Consider the following 26927-nt stretch of genomic DNA (forward strand, 5'->3'; position numbering starts at 1 on the left):
AAGTTCTGATAGCCCTACCTGGGCTAGGGGACTCAGCCAGGGCTCATGAGCAGTTGGTCACAGACTCAAAAACAAACCGGATCTTTTGGAAAGCAACATGTGCTAAAAATAAAATAAAACAAGGTAACAGAGATTGCCTGGATAGAAGGCACAACAGTTTCAATGTCTTGCCTTAGGTAATCAGGAAGGAATTCTAAGGAAAAAATCCTGAGTTGTAGGAGAGAGCCAGCCTCAGTCTGTACCCTGTACCCTGACTCCCAGCAACAGCTGGTCTTGTGGTGTCATGGGATGCTGCCAGCAAAGGAGGGCTCAGACTTTGTTCTGTAAGTCACTGTCTACATCTGCCTGGAGCTGGGTGGTACAAGTTTAGTGCACCTCATACATCAGTGTCAAGAATGACTACCACCATGATTGGGGGTATGTGAACAATGAGAACTGCAACAGAGCTGGGAGCCCACTGGTCCCTGGCAAGTCCCTCAACACCTTGCCCACTGTCTGAGGGGAATAGAGGCAATGATGTATATTCAGAGTCTGCCCACAAATTCTTTAAATTCAACAGCATGGAATACATACTCATTATCAAAAAAAAAAAAAATCAAGTTTAGCAAGTTGGGTGCCAAAAACTGATGTAGGGCTGAAATTGAGATGGGGCAGTTTAAGATGAAAACAGAAGTCCTTTGGGGGCATATGAGCAGCTGAATACCAGACTCACTATTCTGTGCTTATCCCCAGCACACAGATTGGAGCCACTGTCTACTCTCTCGCCTTCCACTCTGGAGCAAGCTTGCTGACAGGGGGACACTGAAGGAGTCCCTGACACAGAGCATAAGCATGTGTTCATCTCATTTGCCTCCTCAAGCCTGCATACTATGTGTTGTGTCACAGCACCTGCCCTGTACACATGACCACACAGTTTCCTGAGTCCTCCTTTTGGCCTCAGCTTGGTTTTCTTGCCTTGATATCAAGTCTTAACTCAGAAAAAGCACCTCTTCTCCACCACAAATCACCATAGTATCACTAGAAAGAAGTCCAGAGAAACAAGGACAAAAACATCCAACTATACTGAGCACCTAATAAGGAGAAAACTGTCTACAGGTAGTGGACTGGATTTCCAACATGCAGGTAGATAAGCATTGATACAGTGCACAGCCTATCAATTCAATTTAATCCAAAATAAAGAAAAGCATATGTCCTGCACATGCACATATATACAATATCCTCTTGGCAAAATCAGTTACCTCAGTTAGGATGGAGGACCTAATGGCTCATTTTCCAGCCCTCCTCATTTGCCACCTAGCTGCTTTCCTCCCTGCTCTTACTAATGGTAGCATCACTCCTGGAAGATGAGGGCAGGGCACAGCAAGTGGAGGTGGCTGTACTTCCTGCTGTATGGAAACATTTGTCTGGCTTTTCAAAGCCAGCTGCCTGCTCCCTGTGCGTTTACCTTTGCGATCTGCACACACCAGTTGAGTAGGTACTGGGAGCCAATATTGTCCTTGTGCTCTCGGACATAGTCCAGGAGGCAGCCGAAGGGCATGAGCTGTGTGATGAGCTGGACTGTGGATGTCAGGCAGATGCCCAGGAGGCGGCACACATGAGGATTGTCCACACTGGCCATCACATAGGCTTCCTGTGAGGGAAGGAGAGCATATACATCAGAGGCTACCCATAGTGGCTGAAGGGAGAGGTGCATGGACCCCTTTCCAGATAAGGAAGCATGAGCAATGGTTTTGAGTTTTAAAGTATGTACTCATGTCAGACAGTTGGACTGCAAAACACCTAATGTCAGGGAGATAGATTTATGCAGAGCTGTGCAATGACAGGAAACTTTGTGGGACTTGGACCCACCTAGGTGAATCCACTTGATGGAGAGACCCAGGCAGCATTTGCCATTGGCAAAAATGTTGGATGAAAGAGGGACCTCAGTTACCTTGATGTCTCTGCATTTGAGACCATCTTAAGGCTAAAAGTGCTGGCAAGGCCTGTGGAAATTTGAGTCTGAGGCCCAAAACACCCTGGACAATTATTTGCTCATGTCACCAGAAGCCCTCGAGATGGGCACTGTAGAGGTGAGATGGTGAGAGCTTCCAGGTGAGGTCATTGAGCCAGCAGGCATTTAGTTAGCCCTGACTGAGTGGTGGGCAATGGGAAGGGATTTGGGGTAAAGACCTTTTCCCCGGAACCTCTGCAAAGAAGAACTGGAGAAGTGTTTTCAGTGTACCAGTTTCAGCCTCTGAAATGGACAGAGAACTGAATCTACAGTGACTCAGGACTCCACTGGCTGCCCAGGACCCATCTCAGAGAGAAGTGAGTAGTCTGTATTGCCTCTGTCTCAGTCTCCTGATGGTAAACCCTGGTGCTCTGCATATTGCACCCAGCCTCATTTGGGCTGGCTGCTAGCAAAGTCTTCCCTTGACAGATCCATAATATAGACTATAAAACTCTTGTGCCATTCTGAGGCCAAGGAAACAGAATTTATTTACAATCAAAGTACACAAAGCAGCCCTCCTTCCATCTGAGAATTAGGGAATCCTCCATTTCCAACCTTAAATTCTCTTTCCCTTTAAAATACAAGTGGTGGTGACCTTTTATTTGGATGTGAAAGAAACCACAGGGACTGCAAGAAAATAAATTCAGAGGCTCCTTTCACATCCTAGTGTTTTCTGGGCTCGGAGTGTAGACATGAGAAGGTTACTTTTTCTTTGCAGAAGGGAATGTATCCTGTGCTAGGAGAAGGTTCTAGAAACAGGGTGAGACTGGGGATACTCAGGCACGTGGCATGAGCTTGGGCAGGGAGGCTGGGACGCAGGGCTGAAGATGGAAGACAGATATGGGTGTGGGGTAAGGTGGGGAGGGCATGTATATGCATGTATAAATATCTCTGTCTATACATACATATATGTAGATACAAACATATACATATAGAAACATTATAGAGATATTTAGATTAGATATATTTTAAGGGTGCTGTACACATGCTAGGCATGCACTCCACCGCTAAGCTCCACTCAAGCCCCAACATATATACTTAAATTCAAATATGACCACACTACTTTTCTTGCCTTGTACCCTTCCCCATGCTCTCTGCTGTCCCCTCAGGTCTCTGTTCCCAAAGCCCTCCCACCTCCTCTTTCCCTGACTGATGACTCTTCAGAGAAACCTCCCTGCCTTCCCTGGCATCCTGCATCTTAACTCTTGAGGGGCAGACTCAGCATTGCTTGAGAACTTGTTAGAGGCAAATTCTTACTCCCTCTAAGTCTAGGGGTGAGATATGGGTGGACTTTGATGGCCCAGCCAGTTATCTGGATAAACCCTAGGGGGATTTTTGGTGACACTGCCGAGCCAATGCCTTGGAGCACTATCTTCATCTGTATGTATATATTTGTGTAATTTCAAAAATACTCTTCTACACAAAGCTGAGGGATGGGCTGGGTTCTCAGTCCTTACACCCTCCAGAGCAGAGCTGGAGCTTCCCAGTGCTAGATCACACTGCAACCTGGGCTTACAAGTCTCCAATTCCACCCACAATGTGTAGAGAACACTTTCCTGAGTTCTCAGGGTCTCTGTGTTCTAGTAGAATGTGTGTGGGCGACTTTCTTTTATGTTATAATCACAGTATCACAACATTAAAGAGCAGGGTAGATGTTTTAATCCTGTGGACATACTGAAACTTTCCTTCATCTTGGAAAGATGCTTGTTCATAAAATGTTACAGCAAGTGCATTTTGTCATTACTGTTAGAAGAAGAAACTGAGGCCCAGTGAAGTGAAGGGCCAACCTGAGGCTACACTTCCCAGTGTCAGGACCAGGCCCATATCTGGGGGTCCTAACCCCTGTGCTCTTGACCCTCTTTCCATGGGCCTACCCCATGTGCAGCACCATATGCTCCCAGGGCCTCTGTGTGAAAAAAAAAAAATCATGGTGTTCACTGTGCCCTCTGGTTAATGAGCTACCTGAAAGCTTTAGCTGTGACACATGCAGAGACACATACACACACACACACAAGCTGCACATATATAAGTCTGTTTTGCATTCCCTTTCCATTGCCTGACCTAAATTTAAACTGGAAAGTGTCTGGAAAAATTAATAGGCCATGGGATTGCCAGAAAAGCATAAATCACATCTCTCCCCAAGCCTGGGAGCTGTACAACCATAACACCAAAGAATTTCTCTGGCTGTTCCTATTTTCTCAAGGTCTGCTTGAGATTTGGGTACATACTGTATTCATTTTAGAGGGGAGAAAAGTCTGCAGAGGGGAGCAGTTCCAGTAGGCCATCCTCTATGACCCAGAGAGAAGCTGATCTGGAACCAGGACTGGGGAACAGAGACACAAAACCTGGAGCCCTGCCAGGTCCCTGGTCCTACTAAAATACGACAGACCAACAGAACTGGGTCATCATTCTCTCCCCCTCCCTCACCCCAGGCACAATGGGAGCACTGTGTCGTGGTGTGTCAGTTCCACTCAGAAGTTAAAGTGAGCTTTGTTCTTCGTTGTTTATTTTGGAAGTTGTGAAGGTGCACCGTGACCTCCAGCAAGTATGCTTGGTATTCCACAACAATCTGAACCAGCGTGCAGACAGAGCTCACTTGGAGGTTCTGATGGCTGAGTTCCATCACAGGGCTGTCCCTGAGGCTTTGGTGACCTTGTACATCTATGATTGTCCTAATTGTTGACATAAGTTTTGGGTCCCTCTTTGTTACTTGTCTTCCTCATTTGTGTGTTATTTTATGTTGTGGATGGGGAAAAGGGTTCCACTAGATGTTAAACTCTTTAAGGAAAGACCTATGTCTAGCCTTGGGAATGAAGGGTAGGTACGCCAGACATTTTTAACTAAGTCACTGAAATAGGGGATATAGCATGTGGGTGGAACACAGAGAATCAGGTTATTGTAACCATTTACAAATGCATGCCAGCATTTTTTAAAAATAAAGATAATGGGCAGGGGGCTGTCCTGTGTTAGGATTAATGTGCTGTTTAGCACCATCCTGAAATTGGCATTAGGTGGCTTTTCCTTACCTTAGCAGAAACCACCTTCTTCAGTGTCCCCTGTCTGCAGGGGGCTCCCAAGCACCTGCCTGTGCCCTGTGCTAACGGGATGATTTGTAAGAGCCTGGAAGATAAGAGTCTCTGGACAAGCAAATGAGATAGCCTCAAGTTCATTATCCACTGTCTGTCACAATCATAATAGACATTTAGGAATCTGATGACAATAAGAAACACCAAGGGAGAGAAGGCGACCAGGAAGAAGCTGAGAAAGAGGCAAAATTGGGGCCTTTAGATAATAGGTGCACTTAAGTGCACTTTTTTTATTTAACCTTCAAACCTTTACTTTATCAATCTTCTACTCTATCTCCACCCACAGAAGAGCAGATTTCCTCCAATTAAAAGGTCCTGGGAGAGGGGAGAGACTTTTCAGTGAAAACTTCCTTCCTAAAGCATAGCTATTGTTTAGAATATTTCCAAACTGTTCTTACTCTACATTATAAATATTGTTGAAATTCACATATCAACATTATTTTGTGTAGCTTAGTAACATGTCTTGAATGAGTAAAAAAATGAATCAATGAAGCAATTTGGCAAAAATGATTTTCTATTTAACAAGTATGAGGGGCTGTGAGTGAAAAGACTTTACAAACTATGTCTACTTGTATTCCTTGTAGTTGTTAATAGGACTAAATATTATGCTAACAGGAGTTGACAAGGATTTGTAAACGATTAAAATGAAAGCTATTTTTGTTTGATAAGTGTATCATCAACATGCAAGATTTTCTGCCACACTGTATTAATCCATTATCTTTCGTTAGGAGTGGGCAAATGTGGGGTTTCCCTACCATAATAAAAGGGGAGAAAGCTGCCCGGAGAAAATTAAAGTGTAGAGAATTTTGCCATTGGGAAATTCATCATGTCAAATCACATTCATGTTTGCTTTGCTTACCATATACTCTGTGGGTTAGGAGGAGGGTTAGGGGATATTAGCCTCTAGCTTTTGTCCTTGGCTGTAAGATTAACTAAATTATCTAGATTTATGAGGCAGTAGGCATTAATTTTTTTTTTTTGACTCCATTTCCCTAACTCACAGCCTAAGACCCCTCTATCTGTCTTTCACTTGTTCTGTCTCAGGTTAAGAACATGAGATGTAGATAGCTCACAGCAAGGCCTGGCCAATACTGAAGTGGGTTCTGTTCAATTCCAGGATGCCCCCTTTGAGCCAGTCTCTTCCTTATAGGGTGCAGCCCTATCACTGGCTAGGGGGCGTCCAGAGAAGATGGAGAAAGCTCAACAGAATGGAAAGAAAAGGTATAGCAATAGTCCCATGGAACAATCCAAAGACTCTAGAAGTAACAATCAGTCAACATTGTATAACAACATTTAAATTATATTGGGAGAAAGTGGACAAGAGTTTATAGAGTGGGCTTCACATTGTTAATCATAGGCACCTTTTTAAAAAGCCATTTCAAAGACAAGAAAATTCAGCAGAGCAAATTGAATGCAAGTTTCAGAATCAGAAATAATGATATGCTTCACTCCTACCTCAGTCATACAAAACTGAGTAAGTTTCTTTATGTCACCGTTTCCTCTTCCAAAAACTACTTAACGTAATACTTGTGCTACAAGCTTGTCCTGAACACTCACTGTAATGGTGTGTGCAAAGGAACTGGGGTCAAGTACAGCCTCAGGAGATGCTCAGTAACTGAAAGCTTCCATCCTTGGGGAGAGATAATAGAATGGAAGAGGTGAATCTTCTCCATAAAAAGGAGACAGTTGTACATTCTATAGCTAGAAGTAAGAAAGATACAGAACAGAGAACACTTAGAATGTGATGATGAAAAAAGTCTGAAATAGAGCAACATGAAGCCAGATGCCAGAGAAGGTGTCTTCTCCAGCACAGGGCCTGTGGATAGCTATAGAACACACAAATACTCACATCCAGGATTTCCTTGTTGGCTTTTGGAGACGTTGCTTCTCTAAGTTCCTTGATAGCCACAGGAATTTTAACTTTCTCACCTTCTGGAATCCAGAGTCCCTGGGGTGAAGAGAGAGGGCAGACGTTAGCTCTGAAGGGTGAAGGACATCAGAGCAGGGCTCTGCACTGTAAGGTCAATGGTATTAGGAGTCAACATCTCAGCAGCAATTTGGAGAGCAGGCTCCATTGATGAGAGTAATTATTCAGATTTTTAAAACGCTATCTTTGTGCCAGGTGTAAAGTCAGTGTGGATCATTTAGTCCTGGGTGTAGGTTTAACTGAAATCAGACTTTAAGCAAAGAGGCTCTTTAAAAACAGATTAATGCAAAGAATGCTTAATGCAATGAAAGTCAGCCTCACTTCTGTCTTCCTCACTTCTGTCTACACCCTGGCCTATCCCCTCTCACCCAAGGTCAACAACATCTTCCATAGCTGTGAGTCTTTTCGCCTAACAGGACTACTTATTTTTTCTCAGTAATGTGGGAAAAATGTTGGAATTTCCCAAGCCCTCAGCAAAATAAAGAGTAGACAGATGATGGTGAAAATCTGTGACACACTGAGGACTCTGGTTCACCCATGCAGAACATGAGGGACATGGCAAGCCCTGGTTCCCGGAAGTCCTGGTGCTGACCTGTCTTCAGGGACACTACCTTATACACGGTGCCAAATGCTCCAGAGCCCAGCACTTTGGTTTTTCTGAACTCTGTTTCCTTTAAGATCCTCAGGAGTGCTTGGTTGGGAGCTTCTCCGCTGGGTGTAAGAGGCTCCACGAGCTGTGAAAGAGGAGGAGGTGGGTGTTAGTAGCTAACAGTTTGTGGCTCTGTTTTATTACAAAGCACTCCCCATGTTTGTTCAAAAGGCACAATGGACAACGTCTCTCAAGAATTTGATAAAACACAGTAGAAACAGAGACTCTTTGAGGCAAGTGTTGTTTCACAGAACAGCCACAGTCAATAAAGGCAATTTCCATTTCTGTTTCCATGCCAAATAACCAGATTGAAAAACCATGGTGAGAGAAATTTTATGCCATGGTCATTTTGGTCATCTGTGGGGTTACACTGTGTTTCTGAGGGACAACCATCTACCACAGTGCTGGACACACTGATAATGGCCACAGCACTGAAGAACACCACCGATCACAGGGATAGCTCAGAAAGGAATGGCCAGTTACATGGACAGTGGCATTTTCCAAAGTAACATTTAATTTCAACCACAGGGTCCTCACAGGATCTCAGCAGCTACCTCTTCAAAAGTGTTCTCCTATGCATACACACAACAACTGTCCTTGTCCCTTACACTTCCATTCAGTTTTGTAAGGTTTTGGGTGAGTGAGCCTAGAAACATGTTCATTTCATTGCATGAAGATACCAAAATGTAACTAACTGTGTATTACTGGACATTCAGAGATTTTTTTCTGGTTCTTCTGTAATAACAAATAATTCATAATAATGTAATTATATATCTACTATAATTTGAATAAGTGTCTTCCAAAGATCCATGTTTTGAGGGCTTAGTCCCTAGTTGATGGTGCCACTGGAGGATGGTGGAACCTTTATGAGGTGGGGCCTAGTGGGGTGTCTTTAGGTCATTTGGGATCATGCCATTGAAGGGGAGAATAAGACCCTCCCCCTGCCTTTTTTTTCTCTCTTTTTACATCCTGGCATGAGGTAAGTGATTTTGCTCTACCACATACTCCTGCCATGATGTTTTGGGCACAGCCCCAAAACAATGGGGCCAACTGCTCTGGACTGAAATCTCTATAACTATGAGCCAAAACAAACTTTATTTCTTTTTAAGTCAATTATCATAGGTATTTGTTATAGTGATGAAAATGACTAAAACTATCGAAAATGCAAAATGGGAGGTTCCAAGTTTTCAAAGGAAGGTCCTTTTTCCTCTTGGGAGAAGTGGGGGCTCCTGAGGATGCTGCTCGCCCCAAGGCAGTCAGGGTCCTGCCACTCACCTCTCTCTCCTGCAGCAGACGGCGCAGTGTGCGTTTCCTGACAATGTGACGTCTTCTCATGAAAAGGCCGATTCCAAGAGCCACAACCACCAGCAAGAAGAGGCCACTCACAATCCCAATGGCAATAGATGGGATCTTGGGCCTGGAATGAGGTAGAGAGCCAAGGGAGGGTAAGGTTTGCTGGTAGACCTCACTGGTATTTCATACATTTCTTGAATCTTGTTGACACATTGACATCATTTAAAATTGTATCAGAATGTGGGATACTGTGTAGCTTCTAACAAAAAGACAACTAATGGTTCTAGTGTAATGTTTCTAACATTTTAATCTTTCCTCAACACAGACCTCCTTTTTGAATTTTAAAAATTGATGTCTTAACTGGGTCTCTCTACATGATAATTACTTTTTAAGATATTGACTCAGAAAATATATTCAAAAAATGATTCAGACCTCCATACTGCTTTCTTTATGAATTTGCATCTTGTTTTGAAGAGCATGCCTTACCAATGTAGAACAGTAGTCAGGTATTTGTCTTTTGGCCAGGCTAGGTGAAGGAATCCTCCAATAATACCTTGACCCTTCAAGGGGTCCTTGGCTTTCAAAATGGGACACATGGCAGTGTGAAATGCCCTATGAAAGACCTTGATCGAGGTTATAAAGTGACAGCAATTAGACAGAAAGAGCATCATTGTTAGAGTGAATGTTATCATCATGCAGCCTCAAAATATAGGAGTGTATTCACTCCTCCATCTCACCAAGGTCGTGTCTAATTTCAGAGAGAGGGGAAAAAAATCAGAAGTCAGGCTTTCAAGCCCACAAGAGAAAGAACTATCCAAAGTAATAATATTAGTAATCTTAAATTTGAAATCATGTCATAAGCACTTTTATAAATGTCACAAGGTACTCTCAGTACAACAATACTATGATAATAAAAATTAAATTTAAAAAAAGAAAGTTCTTTTTCCTTTTTTGTTGGTGCTGGGGTGAAAGTTATTTTATTTTTTTGTTATTTTGGTGGTAATGTGAATTTGAACTCAGGGCTTTGTGCTTGCTAGGCAGGCACTCTCCCACTTAAAGTCACTCTGATAGCCCTTTTTGTGTTGGTTAGTTTTGAGATAGGGTCTTGCTTTATGCCCAGGAGGGCCTGGACTACCATCCTACTTGTGCTCCCTACATTGCTGGGGATGACAGGTGCACACCTGTGCAGCCATTGGTTGAGATTGGAAGGGGGGGGAGTCTCATAAACTTTTTGCCTGGGCTGGCCTCAAACCTTGATTATCTCAATCTCCGCTTCCCAAGTAGCTAGGATTACAGACTTGAGGCAAAATGCCTGGCTTATTATTCTTAAGTATCTTTCCCATTAGAGTTCCTGGTAAATTGAAAATAAAGTTCCTTATTTTCAGGGACAATGTTAATGAATAGCAAAAATTAATTAGCAGAATCATTTGCACATAATAAGGTGCCAAAATACTTGCATATCCCCTTAAAGTGAGCCAAATGTACTTCATGAAAACTGTTGTTTGAAACTCTTTTCTTTTTAGGGAGTACAAAAGTCATCTCCTGAGTTATATACTAAATGCCTAATGAATACAGCTTGAATTAATGAATTTTCACCATTTTAAAAGGAATACTGGAAGATAGAAGAACAATTTGTTACAGAGAATGATTCACAGTAGTAAAAGAGAGAGACTGAGAAGAGGAGGAAAAAATTAATGAGTATCTATTATAAAACTGTCTACCAAACGTGAAAGTGATGGAAAACCTTAGGTCACAGAGGCTGTAGAATGAAGATGGAAGTTCTGCTGAGCATCTGTGTAGGCTCAGTGAAGAGATAGGGTTGGAAGGAGATACTATGAATGAGAAATTGCCTTATTGTTATCTGGTGGCAGGGGGATATCCCTGGGAGTTCAGATGGTGTTTGGGGACAACAGAAATGGCAAATAGGTGGGTTTTTTTTTTTGCTGTACTGGAGCTTGAACTCAGGGCCTTCACCTTGAGCCACTCTACCAGTCCTGGTTTTTTTGTGAAGGGTTTTTCAAGTTAGGGTCTCACAAACTATTTGCCTGGGCTGGCTTCGAACCTTGATCCTCCTGATCTCTGCCTCCTGAGTACCTAGAACTACAGGCGTGAACCACTGGTGCCTGGCTGGTATTTTGTACATAATCTCCCCAATTACTTACTAGATGCTACTCTTCCCATTCATCTATTCAGATGAATCTGAATAGGAACTTACAATTTTGCTCTTCTCGGTGCAGGATTTCAGGCAATGATGGAAACTGGTCAGAATTAAAATACCAAAGGAAGCCCATTTACCTTTGCTGAGCAATGTGTTTCAAAAAGGAAGAAAAGAGAGAAAATTCTCCTAAGCTGGAGCTTTGTCATCCAACAGAAAGGACTTTTGAACACAGGTTTGTGATAGGACCAATCAAGCTAGTGGGGAAAGAGGAAGGGAAGTTAAGAGAAGCTAAGACTAAGCAAAAGTGGTATAACTAAAGAAGTGAGAGACAGGTGTGTATACAGAGACAACGTGGTACATCCTCCAACATCACCTGGGACAGAAGGGTAGAACCAGCAGGCTAGTTTCTACAGGGACCCCAGGCTGGCCCAAAATAGACTAAAAAACCAGATAAGGGTGGAGGACAATCAGAAATGCAGGCTTTTGATTGTATTAGACTAGCCTCATTAGCCGCAAAGCTATGACACTTACCCACTTGTTGCACAGCCTTCAAGACCTGGCCCAGCACACCTGTAGGAAATGGAAGAGAAACACATTTTTCTCATTCCATTCCTTTTGCATTGTTTTCCCATTTTTAAATTAACTCATAAGGCAATGTGTGGTAAGTTACTTTCAGATCATTAAAATCACACTGAATCTCAATGTTGGGAGTGGTGGTTACTAATTTATTTACTACACATTAATTCGTTTGTTAATTCGTACAGCAAATACTTTTGAGTACCTGCCTGTGACCCCATGACAGGGATTGTTTTAGCCTTGAGTTATGCAATCAGATCATCACTGAAATTTAACACAGGTATATTTGTCTCATAGCTGGCTCTACATGTCAGGATAAACAGGAGAGCCAAGGGAGCCAAGGGAAGCAACACATATGGGGGCCACACGATGAAGGAGTGGAAGTCCGTGCTTTGAACAGATATCTGGTGGTGAGGGAATGCAGCAGAGGCTGCTCCTGAGATGGGAATTGTTATGGACATGATGAAAGAGAAGAGACAAGCCCTGATAAACTAAGGAATAAACTGGACAGGGGACACAGTGGGAGTGGCTGAAAGGAAAAGGCAGGGGACAGCTGAATGAAGACATGAGTCTAGGAGGCAGCGAGATGGCCATGGTCTGTAGTCATATAGACCCAGAGAATCAGAAGCAAGCTCTAGACTCGTCCAGCACAGTCACTGGAATTTTTATCCCTATTTCTTGGGTCTCAGTAATTGGTGCTGATGTCTATATTTTACTCTTCTTGATTTTGAGAATCTGGCTCTACCACATCTCCATGGTGTTAGATAATTCAGTTTTGCTTCTGCAATGCTCTTGGGCCTTCATTCAGAAACCACACAGGCATCTGCAGGCAGTAGAATCCACATGGAAAGCCTCTTTGTTTTAGACTATTATCTCCCAAGCACACTAAGACAGTCAAAGACAGAGAGGAAACATTCTCTGTTCCTCAAAATAGTCTTCCTCATCACGTTGTACTTCAATGCCTGACGCTTTGACTGTGCCTACACTCACACTGCTGAGTGAAACACACTAGGAACACAGTGGCTAACGATGATGGATGGGAATTGCAGCTTGGACTAGATGCAGTTTCATGAAGTCCCTGAAAGGAACTTCGGGAAACTGCAGGGATTAATATGAAGCCGTGATGAGTGAGCTCAGAGGGAAAGTCAGACCAGTTCACAGTTGACGAGATGACCAACAAGGACAGTGACAGTGACAGACAGATGCTGCAGGAGGGAAGGATTTAAGTGTCACAAGATTAAGAGGATAAAAGGAAAACTGAGAGTGCCTTTTGGTTCAAAGTCAAAGAGGCCATATTAAGTTATCATTTAATTCTATCAGAAAAAAGTATTCTCTGCCCTCATTTTATTCTTTTCTTGTAAGGAATTTACACATAATTACAATTATATAGCAGCTACATTTTATTACACATGACCAAAATAGGCAAATTCTCACATTAGTTTAGCAGGATAAAAATTTCAGAGACAATTTCGCCCTTAAAATGTGGTGCCATTTAAAATGTGTTTCATCACATGCACAGGAAATTAATGTGAGTCAACTCCCTGTATAGCTATCCTTACCTCAACTAGCAAAAACCCTTGGTCCTTCCTATTATTGCTTATACTCTCTCTACAACAAAATTAGAAATAAGGGCAAAATAGTTTCTGCCCGGTATCGAGGGGGTGGGGGGGAGAGGGAGGGGGCGGAGTGGGTGGTAAGGGAGGGGGTGGGGGCAGGGGGGAGAAATGACCCAAGCATTCACATATGAATAATAAAACAATAAAAATTAAAAAACAAATTTAAAAATAAATAAATAAAATGTGTTTCAAGTGTCCCTACCCATGCCCTTGAATGGCCAAACCTGTGACTCTTGGAACTAGGCATGTTCCTAAGCTATAGTCTGGACTGGGGCACAACTGGTTCATGAGCTGTGATGATTAATGAGCCCTATTAAGTACTTCTTTCCCCACAAAAATGGGGACAGAAATACTTCTTTTCTGAGAAATCTGAGAGACAATGTATTAGATAAAGTCATATACATCATAAATGCACAATACCAGGTTTTCTTATCCTCATCAACATTTCTTCATATGTTAAAGTCAAATCTATTTTTATCATATAATTACAAGGTAGTTAATGACTTTGAGAGAAAATATAGGTAGTAATAGCAAGATTATATAAAACTATTTGGTCTTTTCCCAACATAAAGGCTCAGAATTAGGAAGAAAACAGAAAAATATTAGAACAAATGACCATTAACATGTATTATTTAAATTTTTAGTAAATTCCCTTCTGTAGTTGGAAAATTGTTTCTTATTCAAGATAAATATACTGATAATTCCCACTGCCCAAAGACTTTCTAGATCCCTTCTAAGGTCAGCAATATACATTCATAAACACAGAGACATACATATGCAGTTATTTCCAAAAGATAGAACAGGGAAAAGAGACACATTTATATAGTTCATATAATTCTGTTGTAGAAAATCTGCTCCAGAATTGCTCATAAATGTAGAATATATGAAAATGAGCACACCATAGGATATAACATGCTCTGTGGAGTTTACAAATTGGCCAATGTAACCAGCATGGGGAAAGTATGAAAATATTAAATCACTATCAAAGAGGTATTTGGTAAAAATAAAAATCCATCCCAGATTTTTAAAAATAGTTAAAAACTAGATGTAGATGACTATTAACAAGATAATTAGTATCTCCTCCAACTTGTAGCAAATACTGTTTTTAATATTTAACCATTACAACCATTACCATCACCATCAGATCTGAAAATGTGACTTCCATTATCATTGTGTCTGATATTAATTATCCTGGAAATTCTGGCCCTTACGATACAAGTTGAAACTTTTGGAAAAGAGATCCAGATACCATTTTTGGAGATGATATAGTTGTCCTCTTAGAAAATTGACTAATCATCACAACTGTCACAATTATTGCCATTGCTACCATCACCATCATCACCACCAATATTGCTATCACCACTACCATCACCAACACCATTGTAAATCTTCACCATTGTAAACAGCACCTCACCACCATTGTAATTGCCACATCATCACAACCATCACCATTGTTACTACCACCTCATTACCACCACCACCATCAGTGTTATCATTCACTGCTCAAGTGCTCACTATGTTCCCAGCACTGTTTTAAGTGCAATACACATATTAACTCATGACCACGAGTTAATCCTGTGAGCTGTGCACCGTTACTGCCCCAAACACAGATGAGCTCAGTTAGGCACAGACACACTTGTCCAAGGCCAAGACCCAGAGAAAGAAAGAGTAATTAGTTCTAAGGGTGAGGACTTAAAGGAATACAGGGAAACGTGAAATAGTATTTATGACAACTCAACTCCTTTTCTCATTGCTGGGTGTGATGCAGTTTGATTGATAAATTTATTATTCCAATAAGTAAGATAGGCATAATCAGTGTGCTTCTGCTAATTTAAGTCAAAATAACTCACAAAGTAATAGTTTAATGATCAACTAGCTAAAAAAGAGCATTGTTAATATCCCAGGCAATGTTACCTTTTACTAATTACAACACACACACACACACACACACACACACACACAGAGTCAATCTTCATCCTAACCTAGTAACCTAGAAAGAAGCCAAGATGGCAGCTTGGTGGGACCTGTGCCCTCTTTCTACCTATCACTTGCTGTCTCCTGTCTGGACAGGCAGCACTGAGGAACAGAGTCATGCTATGATAAATCACCTGAGAGGCAGAGGGCTATTCCTACCTACACTGAGACCTGCCCACAAGCATTTTTCTGTTTCCACTTGGCCATGGGGACAAAACACCTTAGAATGTAATCTGCTGTCTGGAAATTTGGGAGACATTTGCATCATATGAACATGCAAGTTAGGAATCAGTTTGTGCTTTTGTATTTTCCGTTGCAAGCACTGGAGCCTCCACTCACCCGTAGGTGCAGTTTGGATGGCAGAGGTGGCAGACATGGTTGGTGTCTGCATACTTCCAGACCAGGGTATTGTTCTCCCCCATGATTCCAGCTGGACAGGTCTTGACACAGTGAGGGCCATCAATGTAGTGGGCACACTTTATACAGTTGTCTGGTCCCTGTACCAAAGAACATAAAAATATTTATGAATGCCTCTTCCTTTTTCAAAATAGAAGCAACTTTTTATTTCATATATTTTGTGTAAGAAAAATGGCAAATAATACAAAAGTTCCTAAAGTATAAGACAAGTTCTGTGATTATTATTGCTTGATATGACCAGTGCAAATAGCTTAATATGCAGTCTTCCCGATTCAGATGCAATTTCTGTTAACTCTGTAATCAGATATAAAAAGTAAACTGATTTAAATGATATAATTCATTAATAAAGAAATGATGTGGTCATTTTCAATCTCTCTTTAAAGGTGAAGCTTTCAGTCTATTGAAAGTGAATTCCTTTCCTAATAAACTTTACAATCACTTTCACTAAAAAAAAATAGAAATGATGCATGGTTGTTATCATTTTGTTATTCTTTAGATTCTCAGAGACTCCTTTCCTCCAATTTAATTACTAAAGTTTTATAAAGGAAATGAAAATGTTAAAAGAAGGAAAATAAATGCACATAATTTACACAGACATAAAAGAAACTCTATACTTAATGCATTTTACATAATATATTAAGGGCATCTTTCCTTGTCAAAGCCATCTTGATTGGTCTATATGTATATTTATAATCTTATTTTAAAAATTCTTCAACTAACTTAAATTGAGTATTAAACACAAATTTGAGAAGGCAATGATGGAGGTGTCAGAAATGGTGGAAACCGGCTGATGGCGTCAGAAGTCCAGCACAGGTTGCTCTGTAGTGTGATGAGGGAACAGTCCCAGTGAAACGTGTTGGCAGTGCTCCACAAGAATGGCAAGGGCATAGCACAGGACCACAGGTGGTTTAAGGTAATGTCACTCAAACACAATCTGTCACAGCTGACAGAGCTTGCCCGCCCCTCTGCTGCGAGGTGGGCTGGGGGGCTGTCCTCCCCAGCTAGGGATGACTTGGGTCATTGCTGTGGCCCTGCCTCTGTGAAGGGTTTTCCCCAGGAAGTGGGGGCAGAATAACAGGCCTTACCCGGCCTGTGCAGGTGATGTTCGTGGCCTGGGGCAGACATTCTGGATCGCACTGGATGCATTCAGAGTTCTCCACAAACTCCCTTGGCTCCCTGGGAAAAGGAAGAAGGGAACTAGTCATGCCATCCCCCAAGAAGCAGTGACTGGCTCAGATAACACAAATCAAAAAATTCAAAATCATTTTAGTTGAAGGTCAAAAGGTTGGGACATTTTGTACTACTCTGTAATATTATACTGTTTTCACTAATGGAAGCCTGGCCACCTTCTCCCTGGATAGCAAACACATAAGCTCCATTCACAATCAGAACATCTTCTCTACATTTTTCTGTAGGAATAGTTTCTGTGTATTAGGTAAACAATCCAGGGAAGTAAAACATCTTTATGAGGTGTCCCATCTCTCTAACACCAGATTCGTGGTTACTTAAATTAAGCTGGAAAGAGATAAGTTACTGAGACTAAGGGATAGGAAAAGGAAGGGGGGATACTCAAACTTGCTCAATGGCTAGTACTCCAAACAGTAAGTACTGAACACAGTTATGAAAAATTTTGCTCGTAATATTTTTAAACTTCCACAAGATTTTAGATCAATATTGAGCAAGAATATGTTTTTTGATTGAAAAAACAAAATGGTTATGAAGATTGATTATCTGCCAGGTAATTAACTATAGGTCTTCACTACAAGAAGTGTTTACATTCCAAAATGAGTTCCATGTGTCCTTCCATTAGGCACGTAGTGTCATTTAAACCAAATCTGACTCAATGGTATTTTTCTGGGCTTTGTCTCTGGATCACCCTCTGCTTTAAGGGTCAGTATTGCAAAGTGTGCTGCTGGACATCAGGTTTCTCTGCAAAGACATGGGCCTCTTGATACTGTTATTCTAATTACCATGTCTCTTAAGGGACTAAAAAGTGAAAATGTGAGATGAAAGTTTATTTGCAGCAGAAAGGGTTATATCAACACTCCTTACTTGAAATAGCACTATCAACTAGCAAATTGTTCTGATCCCATCAGCTAAAGGATTCATTCCTACAGAATTGAACTTGGTCTGCTGATAGGAGGATATTTCTCCTGAATATTTCTGGATTCAAGATGGTCCATACCCTGCTATTTAAAAAGGAAGTAAGATTTCCCAGTGTCCCCTGAAATTTCTATAGCACTTCTCCATCACAAACTTTGTCTTTTTCTTTAAATTAGAAAAATACTTTGTCTCTCTCTGTCCTTCAATTTGACCTTGCAATTAACTTTTTAAATTATTATTGGTACTCAAAGCCTTACTTCAATGATGAGATTCTCAGATTATCCACAGACTGTGTTTTTTACTGAATGTAATTAAATTCAACAAACATTATATGACTTATTTCTTTCTTTGTCCCTGACTATATTTAAAGTTATTTATAGTGTTCAATGTTTGGTGCATGGTGGGAGTATATACAACAAAAATTAATCCAGAAATATATTTTCTATTAATACATTTTAAGCACCAGGAACAGTGGACTACAAAGTAAAAGCTAAATGCCCATGCTCTTGGTTTTCTCAACCATTTATGACTGTTCTGCCTTGGGAACTTTGTGTAGGTTGAAAATCTTAAGGTATTTTCAGGAAAAGAGATTTGATAAATTACTGGGCTGGATTAAGTAAAGAAAATTTTTTTCTTTACTTCCTATTGTGATATTGCCAAAAAAGAAAAACAAAATAACCCAAATTGAGGACAAATTTGAACAACCACAAAGGAAATGAAAGAAATAACTGAATAACTGAAAAGCTATAAAAACAGCCCTCTGACTTAATTTTGATCTGGACAAGGAGCTCAAAGAACAGCATCTCACCCCTCCAGGATGTTGCACTTCTCTACACACTCTCTGCCCCGGCTGACGTTTCGACAAGAGACACAATCCCTGGGCTCAGGACCCCAGCAGCCCTCCGGCGAGCATAAGGGATTACAGACGTGACCTGTGGCCTCTGAGAAAACACAGCAAGTCACAAGGTAAGTTATGGAGCAAGAACTGGAGGAAGCAGAAGAGGAAGAACCCTTCAAAGGGCTGTGTGCTCTGTACAGACTGCGCCAGGGATGTCTGAAGGGAGGAGGACACCAAGGTTCTTCTTCCCTGTGGGGTGTCCAGAGTAACCTAATCTGATCCGCGGGGCGGGGGCATTTTGATGACAAATGCCACAGCTGATAGAAACCACAGTGAAGGCTATAGTCACTAGGCACCAAGCGCAGAGCTACACATATGGAATTTTATTTGGTTTTTTAGTGGTATGAGGATCAGCATTATAGTTTTATGGATGAGAAAGGCAAAGTCTAAGAAGATTAAGTAAATTAGCCAAGTTCTCAAATCCTGCAAGGGAAACACCAGCATTTTGGAACTCAGCTCTATTCTTTCAATGAACAGGGACTCACCAGAGGGATGAGTGTGCGAGCCAGCTTCAAAAGTCTGCTTATGGCTCTAATCAGAGCAGGAATGTTAATGTGAACTGTTACCCATTCTTCTAAGCATGTGTGTGCATGTGTACCTAGCTATAGTCACAGAGGCTGCAGTGAGCAGGGAGCAATTTATAGCTAAAATGAAATATAATTCATGCTAAATTTAGGTCTCCAATTACAAATAACTGGTAGCCTAAACCTCAGGGAATATTCATTCTATCAAATGGAAATGATCTGGAAGCAATTCTGATGAGTTTCACATGCTAACTTCACAATTAAGAATATATACATTTTAATTTGCTTAAGGATTGTAAAAAAAGAAATTAAAATGCTTGGGTATGGTCTCTTCAATATTCTACCTAAAAAGTAAATGACTCCAGGAGCTATTTACACAAACAAAACGCAAATTGACTACTTACTGCAGTCTTTTTCACCACTGTTGTTTATAATCTTGGTTTTCTGACTGGAAGTCCCAAATAGTTTTTTCCAGTTTATTGTATTTGCATAGCACAAATTTCGGTTTGCTGAAACGATCACATCTCCGTCACTAATTTCCTTGAGGGAGCGCAATCCCAAGGATGTTATGTTCAGGCCAACAACCGCAAGAGAAAACTGACCACTAAATTGGGGAGAAGAAAAATAACAACATGAACAAGGATGAGAATGACATATCTCAAAAACTTTATTTTGTTTTTCTGTGCCACTTAGATTTTCTACAAGCTAGGCTCCAATGATCTCAAATAATAAGGTAAGATGTATGTATTACAACTTTTGGAATCGCAAGTGTTTTCTAACTCTTATCCAAGGAAAAGCCATCTATTATCTTTAACCTCAGGGCTGAATCAATGTCTTCATGTCATTGTTTTATTTACTTTCTTTTTCTGTACTAGGGATTGAATTCAGGCCTCGCTCCTGCTAGGCAAGCACTTTACCACTTGATCCACATGCTTAATCCTTTTGATTTTAGTTTGTTTTTCGGATAGAATCCTGTGCTATCTTTGCCCAGGATGGCTTCGAGCTGCAACCCTCCTACCTCTGTCTCCCAAGGAGCTAGGACCACAGGCATGCAGTGCCATGCCTGGACCTATTTACTACATTTTTATTTGGCCTGGAAGTGAACATGTGCTAGCATCTGAAACATCCAAATGCACTTCAAAGGCTGAAGGTTTTCTGGTCTACTTACCCACCCATCCACCCAGTCATGTAAACTGTTGTATTATGTGCCAAATTCTATGCAGGTGAAATACGTGTCTCCTACTCTCAAGAAACTTTTGTTTGGATTCTTTGAACCCAGAGACAAATGCAACCAGAGCAAGCACCACAGCAGCCAATGGCAGGGACACCTAAGCAGCTCTGTGGAAGGATGGCCAGGAAAGGCAGCTTCCTTTCAGTGATGATGCCTAAGGTGGTGAGACCTAGAGAGCAAGGCCAGCAACACTGTGCTTCTACCCAACACTGAGGTTAAGACTCTGCAAGGTGATCAATATGTGTTCGTCTGGTGACTGTGACTGGATAACAGTTATTCAAAGGAAAGAGAAGGACGTCCTGAACCACCTGGAAGAGCAGGAAGTAATGAGCTGAGGGGTGCTGACAGCCACAGCTGCTGCTGGACCATAAATGTGCAGATGAGGAGAGCTAAGGGATGGGTCTGTGGAGGATGGATGAAGCCAGAGTACAGAAGGCCTTGTGCCCCTTATGGGAGCACTTTGGATGTTGGTTGTGATTGATGAGAAACCACAGGAAAGAGATCTGCATTTGTAGGAGACGCATTTGACACCAGGATGGAGAATGAATCAGTTGAGACAGGGCTGAGTGAAGAGACAGTTAATAATTAAGGTGCTAAATGGTAAAGGTTTAAAGTATAATCCGATGGCTTCTTTTCTCCTGGCTGCTCTTCTCCTTCTGTCCTGGCTGCTCTTCCAGTCTTCCCCATACCCTGGTTCAGGAGAAGTGAGGATCTCTGTTCAGGAGACCTGCAACCACCACTGATGGGGAGTCTGCCCCCATCATATGCCCAGGTGCCAGGCTGGTGTCTTATCTTCCTTGCAGGGCAAACCTGCTGTTTTGGGGAATCACATCCTGGAACCAAGGTCTCGAGCACTTTCTCCTGCTCTTGTTTCTCACCCACACTTAGGGTGACTGGAGATGCAGAAAGGACAAAGGATAGAAGACATACATGCAGAAAGTTGGGGTCAGGTGTGTTGGGTGCTTGGATGGAGATGCACAACAGCTTCATTACTTCTTTTCTCTATTATTCTCTTCTTTTACTTTGTTTCTTTTCTCTATTCTTTAGGGCTTTACTTCTTTACTATTGTTTAAAACCTTGCTTCTTTTCTATTCTTTAAAGTCTCTTTCCTTACACTCACACTGTCCCATGTTTTCCTTACTCTCTCTTAAAGTCTTGGCCCTCAGACTTGCACTGTCCCATGTTCTCTCTTAAAGCATCAATGCTCAGACTTACAGACAAACAACAGCAGCTGCATCTAAAACCTGCATTAAAGTCTTAAAGTCTCAGTCCTTAGAATTGCACTTAGACTTAGCTTTTCTAACACCTATATATAAAGTTCTGGATGCAGAAATCTGCTTTGGTGGAGACACACAACAGCCCGCAGCAGCAGCAGCAGTGTCAGCCTCACAAGCAGCCCGCAGCCAGCCAATCAAAATTCCCCCAATCCATCAATCAATACCTCCTTCAGTGAGTGTTTTATACTCAGTGGTAAACAAGGAGGTGGAGCAACAGTTCTCCAGGAGGGGTGTGACATTGTAACAGGAGAAACCTGTGACCCTACTTCTCTGAACATAAACAACTTAGGAGAGCAGCTGTGCTGCATTTTGCCTTTGCCCCCTTCTGCAGCTGGGGCTGTGCCAAACTCAGTCTGTAGATCATAGAGCACAACTGTGCTTATGTCAAGTTCTCATAGGCTTCTCATAATCACTCCCTATACCAAGGGTCACTGTGCAACACTGGGGACTGGTATTATTGCACTTAAATGTGAAAAAATAAGTGGTCCTTATCTGTTTCAGTAACTACAGTTAGACCAAGTGCTACATACCCATCATCCAAAAACCACTGCTATAAATCTCATCTCTGTCTCAACCTTGGGCATCTTAAGACAGTATTCCTGAAACCCTCAGAGCGAAGGGACCTTTCAGGAAAGCAAGAGTAGCTGTTTGTTTAGTGTTAGATGTGTTCGGCCAACACAGTTTGTGTAAGGTACTCATATGTATGGTACACCAATTCTGAATTTTTACAGTACTATATATAGTCCTTTTAGGGATTAGTTTTGGGAAACAGTATTTTTTTTTCTTTTCTCCTTTTATTTTATTGTTTTTACATTTACTAACGTGCATACATGTTTGGGTCATGTAAGATGGGAATTTAGGGGAGGTTGGCTGAAGGATGTATGGGAACTCCGTACCATTTTGACAACTCTCCTTTAAGTCTAATTTCCAAGTAAAAAGACAAAAAACTATTCAGGCTTCAGCTGCCATCAACTTACTGTTGCTTTGTCCTGCCACGGATGATTTCTAGGTTCTCAAAAGCATGGAGGTCAGTCCTGTTTTCAGGCCAAGCCTGGATCAGCAAAAACCCTGGAAGGCAGAAGGAAAGCTCAGACACACAGCACCTAGGAACTTCTTTTTTTTGTATGAAACATTATTTAAGATTCTTATGAGATTGCCATATGGACAGGAATTGTGGATTGGATTCTTTTTATCGTCTTTTGAGGATGTATGAGTATGTGAATATTCAAGTCAAGGCAAATGGTTGAAATTGGCATCTTGCCCTTCCTGTGGTACTTCACATCATTGGCTGCACTTCCCACACAGCTCAGCTCCCATCCAAGGGCTGCCTATATGTGGTGCCCTGATAGCCTCGTGGGGCTCCAAGTCTGATCACCCTTCTGTTCTTCTGTTCTGATTAGATCTGCCAATTATTGAGCCCTTATTATAGACAAAGACTTTTAAATATTTTCCTTATTTAATTCCAATCCTAAAATAAACCTTGTTATTCAGTTTTCATTATTCCTTTCTGGAAATGAAGAAAGTGGAGCTCAGGTAATAGTCATGGACTCAAAGCCTGTCAACAGCCAAAAGATAGTTTGAAGTCTAGTTTATGAGGCCTGAGCTCTCTGCCCTCACACCCCTCATCTTCTTACCCTTCCACTCCCTCTATCCACTGGAGTTGCCAGGGCCCCAGCCTTGGCTTAAAGTGCTCACCCCTTGCACACAAGGGAAATCGCATTTTTGAAAAGTATAAAAGAATTAATCATTAATAGTGGAATTTCAAAAGTAATATTTTTATGCCAAGGGAGAAGGAAATATGTCCAAGATTCTCATTATAAAACTGATTTCCCATTTATGCTACTGGAGACCTCAGTACAAACCTGTTATTTCCTTTACGGTTTTTAGAATATCCAGTTCCTTTGGATCTAGAGGAGGAGTATGTGTGAAGGAGTCACTGAAACAAACAGCAGAATAATTATTGATCACTAGTCTCTTCTATTAAAAAAGCAGACTTCACTGCTCTCTGCACAAGCAACTGTCACTTACCCCCTAAACGCTACCGGCAGGATATGAAGGTCTCCACTGATGGCAGTGCAATTTTTGAAGTGTTTGATATTTGTAGCATTTATGGAGAGTGTATCTTTAAATTCACCAATTCCTATTCCGTTACAAACTGTTAAGAGAGATGTTTGTTCCATTCATATTTGTTGACTTAAGAATGCTGTGGCTCCAAAGGCAGAAGGAGGACCCTACCCCATGCCATCATTCATTCACCCCACAAACACCAAAGGAGAGCCCCTAGGTACCAGAACCTATGGCCTTGGTTTTTCTCATTTCCCACTCAGGCTGCTCCCAACATGCTTGCCTGTCCCCTCTCTGTCCAGGGCTGTCTGTCTACCTGTGCTACAGGTGCTACCTCTGTGCCTGGCTCTAAACAGAGAACTCCCCCAGCCAAACCTGCCCTGCCCTTCTATAGCCCAAACCTGGCTTTTCAGCTTTATCTTCAATTTTAAAGAAGCAACAAACATGTCTTTTTATTAGAAGAGTAAGATGTGTTTACTTGGAGGTGAGCATAGAGCACAGCTTCAGGGTTGGGGAAGAAGCCTGCACACACCTGCAGGTTCCCTACCTTTGCGACAGGGCCCATCACACTTTTTGCACTTGCGGACGCCATCTTCCTCCACCTCGTAGTTGTCAGGACCACAGGCCCGGACACAGGAGCCATGATCTGTCACCACATAGTTCCCTGAGGATGAGGCAATGAAAAGAAGGTGAGGAAGCTGTGGCAGGTGCTCCTGGCCTCCCACAAACATCCTCATGACCTGGTCTAAAAGACTGATGAAAAGGGTCCCTAATCCTTTGGTTGCATGAAAGGTTACAAATGGAAAATAATCAAGTTGAAGAGTTTAATGGCTTTCAAGATGGTAACATAGGGAAACAGACATATTTCATCCCAGACAGACAATAGCTGCGGGGGGCAGAAAACACCTCTCATGCCCCTAAGCTTATAGCACCTCTTTGAAGCTCAGTTTTCTCTACAGGATTTGTCTTCAGGGTTTACAGTTAAAGTTTAGTATTAATTAACCAGGTGAGAACCACTCTCCCTCTGAAGTAGCTACATTTGAGGCTCCATTTCATTCTGCAGTTGATGTCTGGCTCTGCCCCTCCATGGTCCTTTCTGATGAGGACATATGTCTATGCGCAGAACAGTTGCAGGACCAGCTGGTTCTGCAGCCCAGCCAGGCACCTCGGTCCCATCCTCAGCCTCCCCTCACACTTGGGTAATCTACTTGGGTTAATGTTTATGTCTGTCTACATTATGTTTCTGAAACTCCTTATGTTCCTCTTTCCAGTTCCCCAATGGGTCTTCCTAAGTATTCACTGGATGTTAGCAGTTCTCCTGCTGTGAATTGTATGCTTCTGTCATCTTAGGTTCTGAGTGTTTTGTGTGGAGCTGAAAGGTCTACCTATTGAGCTCTGTCACAAAGATACAGTCTGTGTCATAATTGTGGCATGTTTTTATTGTAGTTTGCCATTTACCTTACAATGGTTTATTCCATTTGTGTGTTATTTTTCTGTACAGAGTTTTAAATTTTTTATCCATACCAAATACACAGGGCAAAATCTGTCCCTCATAATTGTTCTTTTATAATTTTTTTCTTAATCTCCCTTCTGAAGTCAAGATTGGTTTCTAAGACTCTTTAGTTAGACATCACTTCACTTTCTCTGTTCAGAAACAATCCACATCGCAACTTCCCTTTACCTACCAGGAGGATTCAAATATAAATAAGTGAAACTCAACCCCAAATAATTAAAATAAAACAAAAACAAAATTTCCTCATATAAGGCACAACTTTCACCAGAATTTTCACCCATCAAGAAGGCAGATCTGAGGGCTGGTAGAGTGACTCAAGTGGTAGAGTGCTTGTCTGGCAGGTGTGAGGCCCTGAGTTCAAACCCCAGCACAGCCAAAAAAAAAAAAAAATCAAATAAAGAAGGCAGATCTGCTATCCTCTCTCATTTAAGTCTGTTAAATGCCTGCTTGGTATAAGAGTCAAACAGCAAAGAGTTGTGGTTGTGTGCCAATCAGACAATAGAACACTCTGGCCTACTGCAGTTGTTCCTGAGTTTTGTGGGTGGAGCAACAGGTGTCTTTCACGTTATGCAGCCAGTTCATGAGTGACTCTGAGGACCAAAAATGATGCTGTCCCATGAACAGAGGAGGCTGCCATGGTGGAGGTAGCAATGGCCTTACTGCCCCATGGCAGTAAACTGGCCTGTCACCTCCATGTCTGGACAGGCAACACCTGCTTGACAGCAAGGTAAGCACATTGATCTAAATACTTCCCAAGACAGGGGACTCCAGAACTTTAGAAAAGCACCAAAGAAGACATGGACATCTGACAAGTCGAAGGGTTTCCATGTGGAGAACTCACGTGGGCATTTTTTCACACAAGTGGCACCAAAGCTGTACTTCCCCTCAGGGTTGACATCCATCTGGTACGTGGTAGGGTTGTACAGCATGAGTGGTGGGCAGGTGTCCTTGCACGTGGCTTCATCTCGGAACTTGTGGCAGACCTGTTGCAGAAGAGACAACATGACTAGTCAAGGTGCAAGGACTGAAGCTTGGCAACCAAAGGAATGAAGCCATGTTGATTTCAGGATAGAAAGGCTCAGAAGCTCAGCATGCAGTTCTTAACACTCAGGTGTTCAATCAGAGTTGGACGATCTAGCAAAGTGTTTTCAGTACAGTCAGAAAGATCTGTCTCTGAAAGTGTTTGTTCTTCTGGTTTATGGTTAGAGAAAAATACATGCCTACTGATTTGCAAAAAATGAAGGGGGTCCCACCTATGGAGTGCCATTATTTTAAGACTCAATGGATATTGGGTTTCCTTTATAAAGAACACTTGAGAATAAATTTCAGAATTTATTATAAAATTGCAGGAAAACTTGACTAGGAAGGGTGTCATGCAGAAATAGTCAGGCCAAATACAGAGGTGGCTCTTCCTAAGAACCATACATACAGTCTTCCCTCGAGCTGCTCATGAGAATCAGCCCAGACCAACCAAGTCAAAATCCCTGCTGCTGGGTTCAGCCCCTGGACTTTAGAAATGTCCCTTTCTTGAAACCACAGAATGTTCCAGAGCCAGAGAGGGCCTTGGCACATTTTGTGCTGACACTAGCTGTCTATCCACCAGCTCTGGTGTCTGCAGGCTTCTGAGATGC

At 41.9% G+C, this 26927-nt stretch overlaps 1 protein-coding gene across 6 annotated transcripts in view; it reads right to left on the bottom strand.

The window, feature by feature from the left end:
• The window catches only part of Egfr (epidermal growth factor receptor), a 176721-nt gene that overhangs the window by 19338 nt on the left and 130456 nt on the right, over positions 1 to 26927 (bottom strand). For 4 of the 6 annotated variants that reach the window (XM_074065529.1, XM_020175295.2, XM_020175294.2 and 1 more), the window contains 14 exons: positions 26138 to 26279; positions 24331 to 24447; positions 23748 to 23874; positions 23582 to 23655; positions 22697 to 22787; positions 19616 to 19815; positions 18598 to 18730; positions 16772 to 16862; positions 15609 to 15766; positions 11635 to 11673; positions 8928 to 9069; positions 7615 to 7737; positions 6926 to 7024; positions 1445 to 1630 (listed from right to left, as the gene is read on the bottom strand). In XM_074065529.1, the coding sequence (XP_073921630.1) occupies positions 1445 to 1630; positions 6926 to 7024; positions 7615 to 7737; positions 8928 to 9069; positions 11635 to 11673; positions 15609 to 15766; positions 16772 to 16862; positions 18598 to 18730; positions 19616 to 19815; positions 22697 to 22787; positions 23582 to 23655; positions 23748 to 23874; positions 24331 to 24447; positions 26138 to 26279 (1722 nt within the window). The remainder of the gene's footprint in view (positions 1 to 1444; positions 1631 to 6925; positions 7025 to 7614; positions 7738 to 8927; positions 9070 to 11634; positions 11674 to 15608; positions 15767 to 16771; positions 16863 to 18597; positions 18731 to 19615; positions 19816 to 22696; positions 22788 to 23581; positions 23656 to 23747; positions 23875 to 24330; positions 24448 to 26137; positions 26280 to 26927) is intronic. The other 2 variants (XM_074065528.1, XM_074065527.1) reach the window with 1 other exon arrangement.

This window comes from Castor canadensis, chromosome 2 (genome assembly GCF_047511655.1).
Source record: "Castor canadensis chromosome 2, mCasCan1.hap1v2, whole genome shotgun sequence".
NCBI lineage: Eukaryota > Metazoa > Chordata > Mammalia > Rodentia > Castoridae > Castor > Castor canadensis.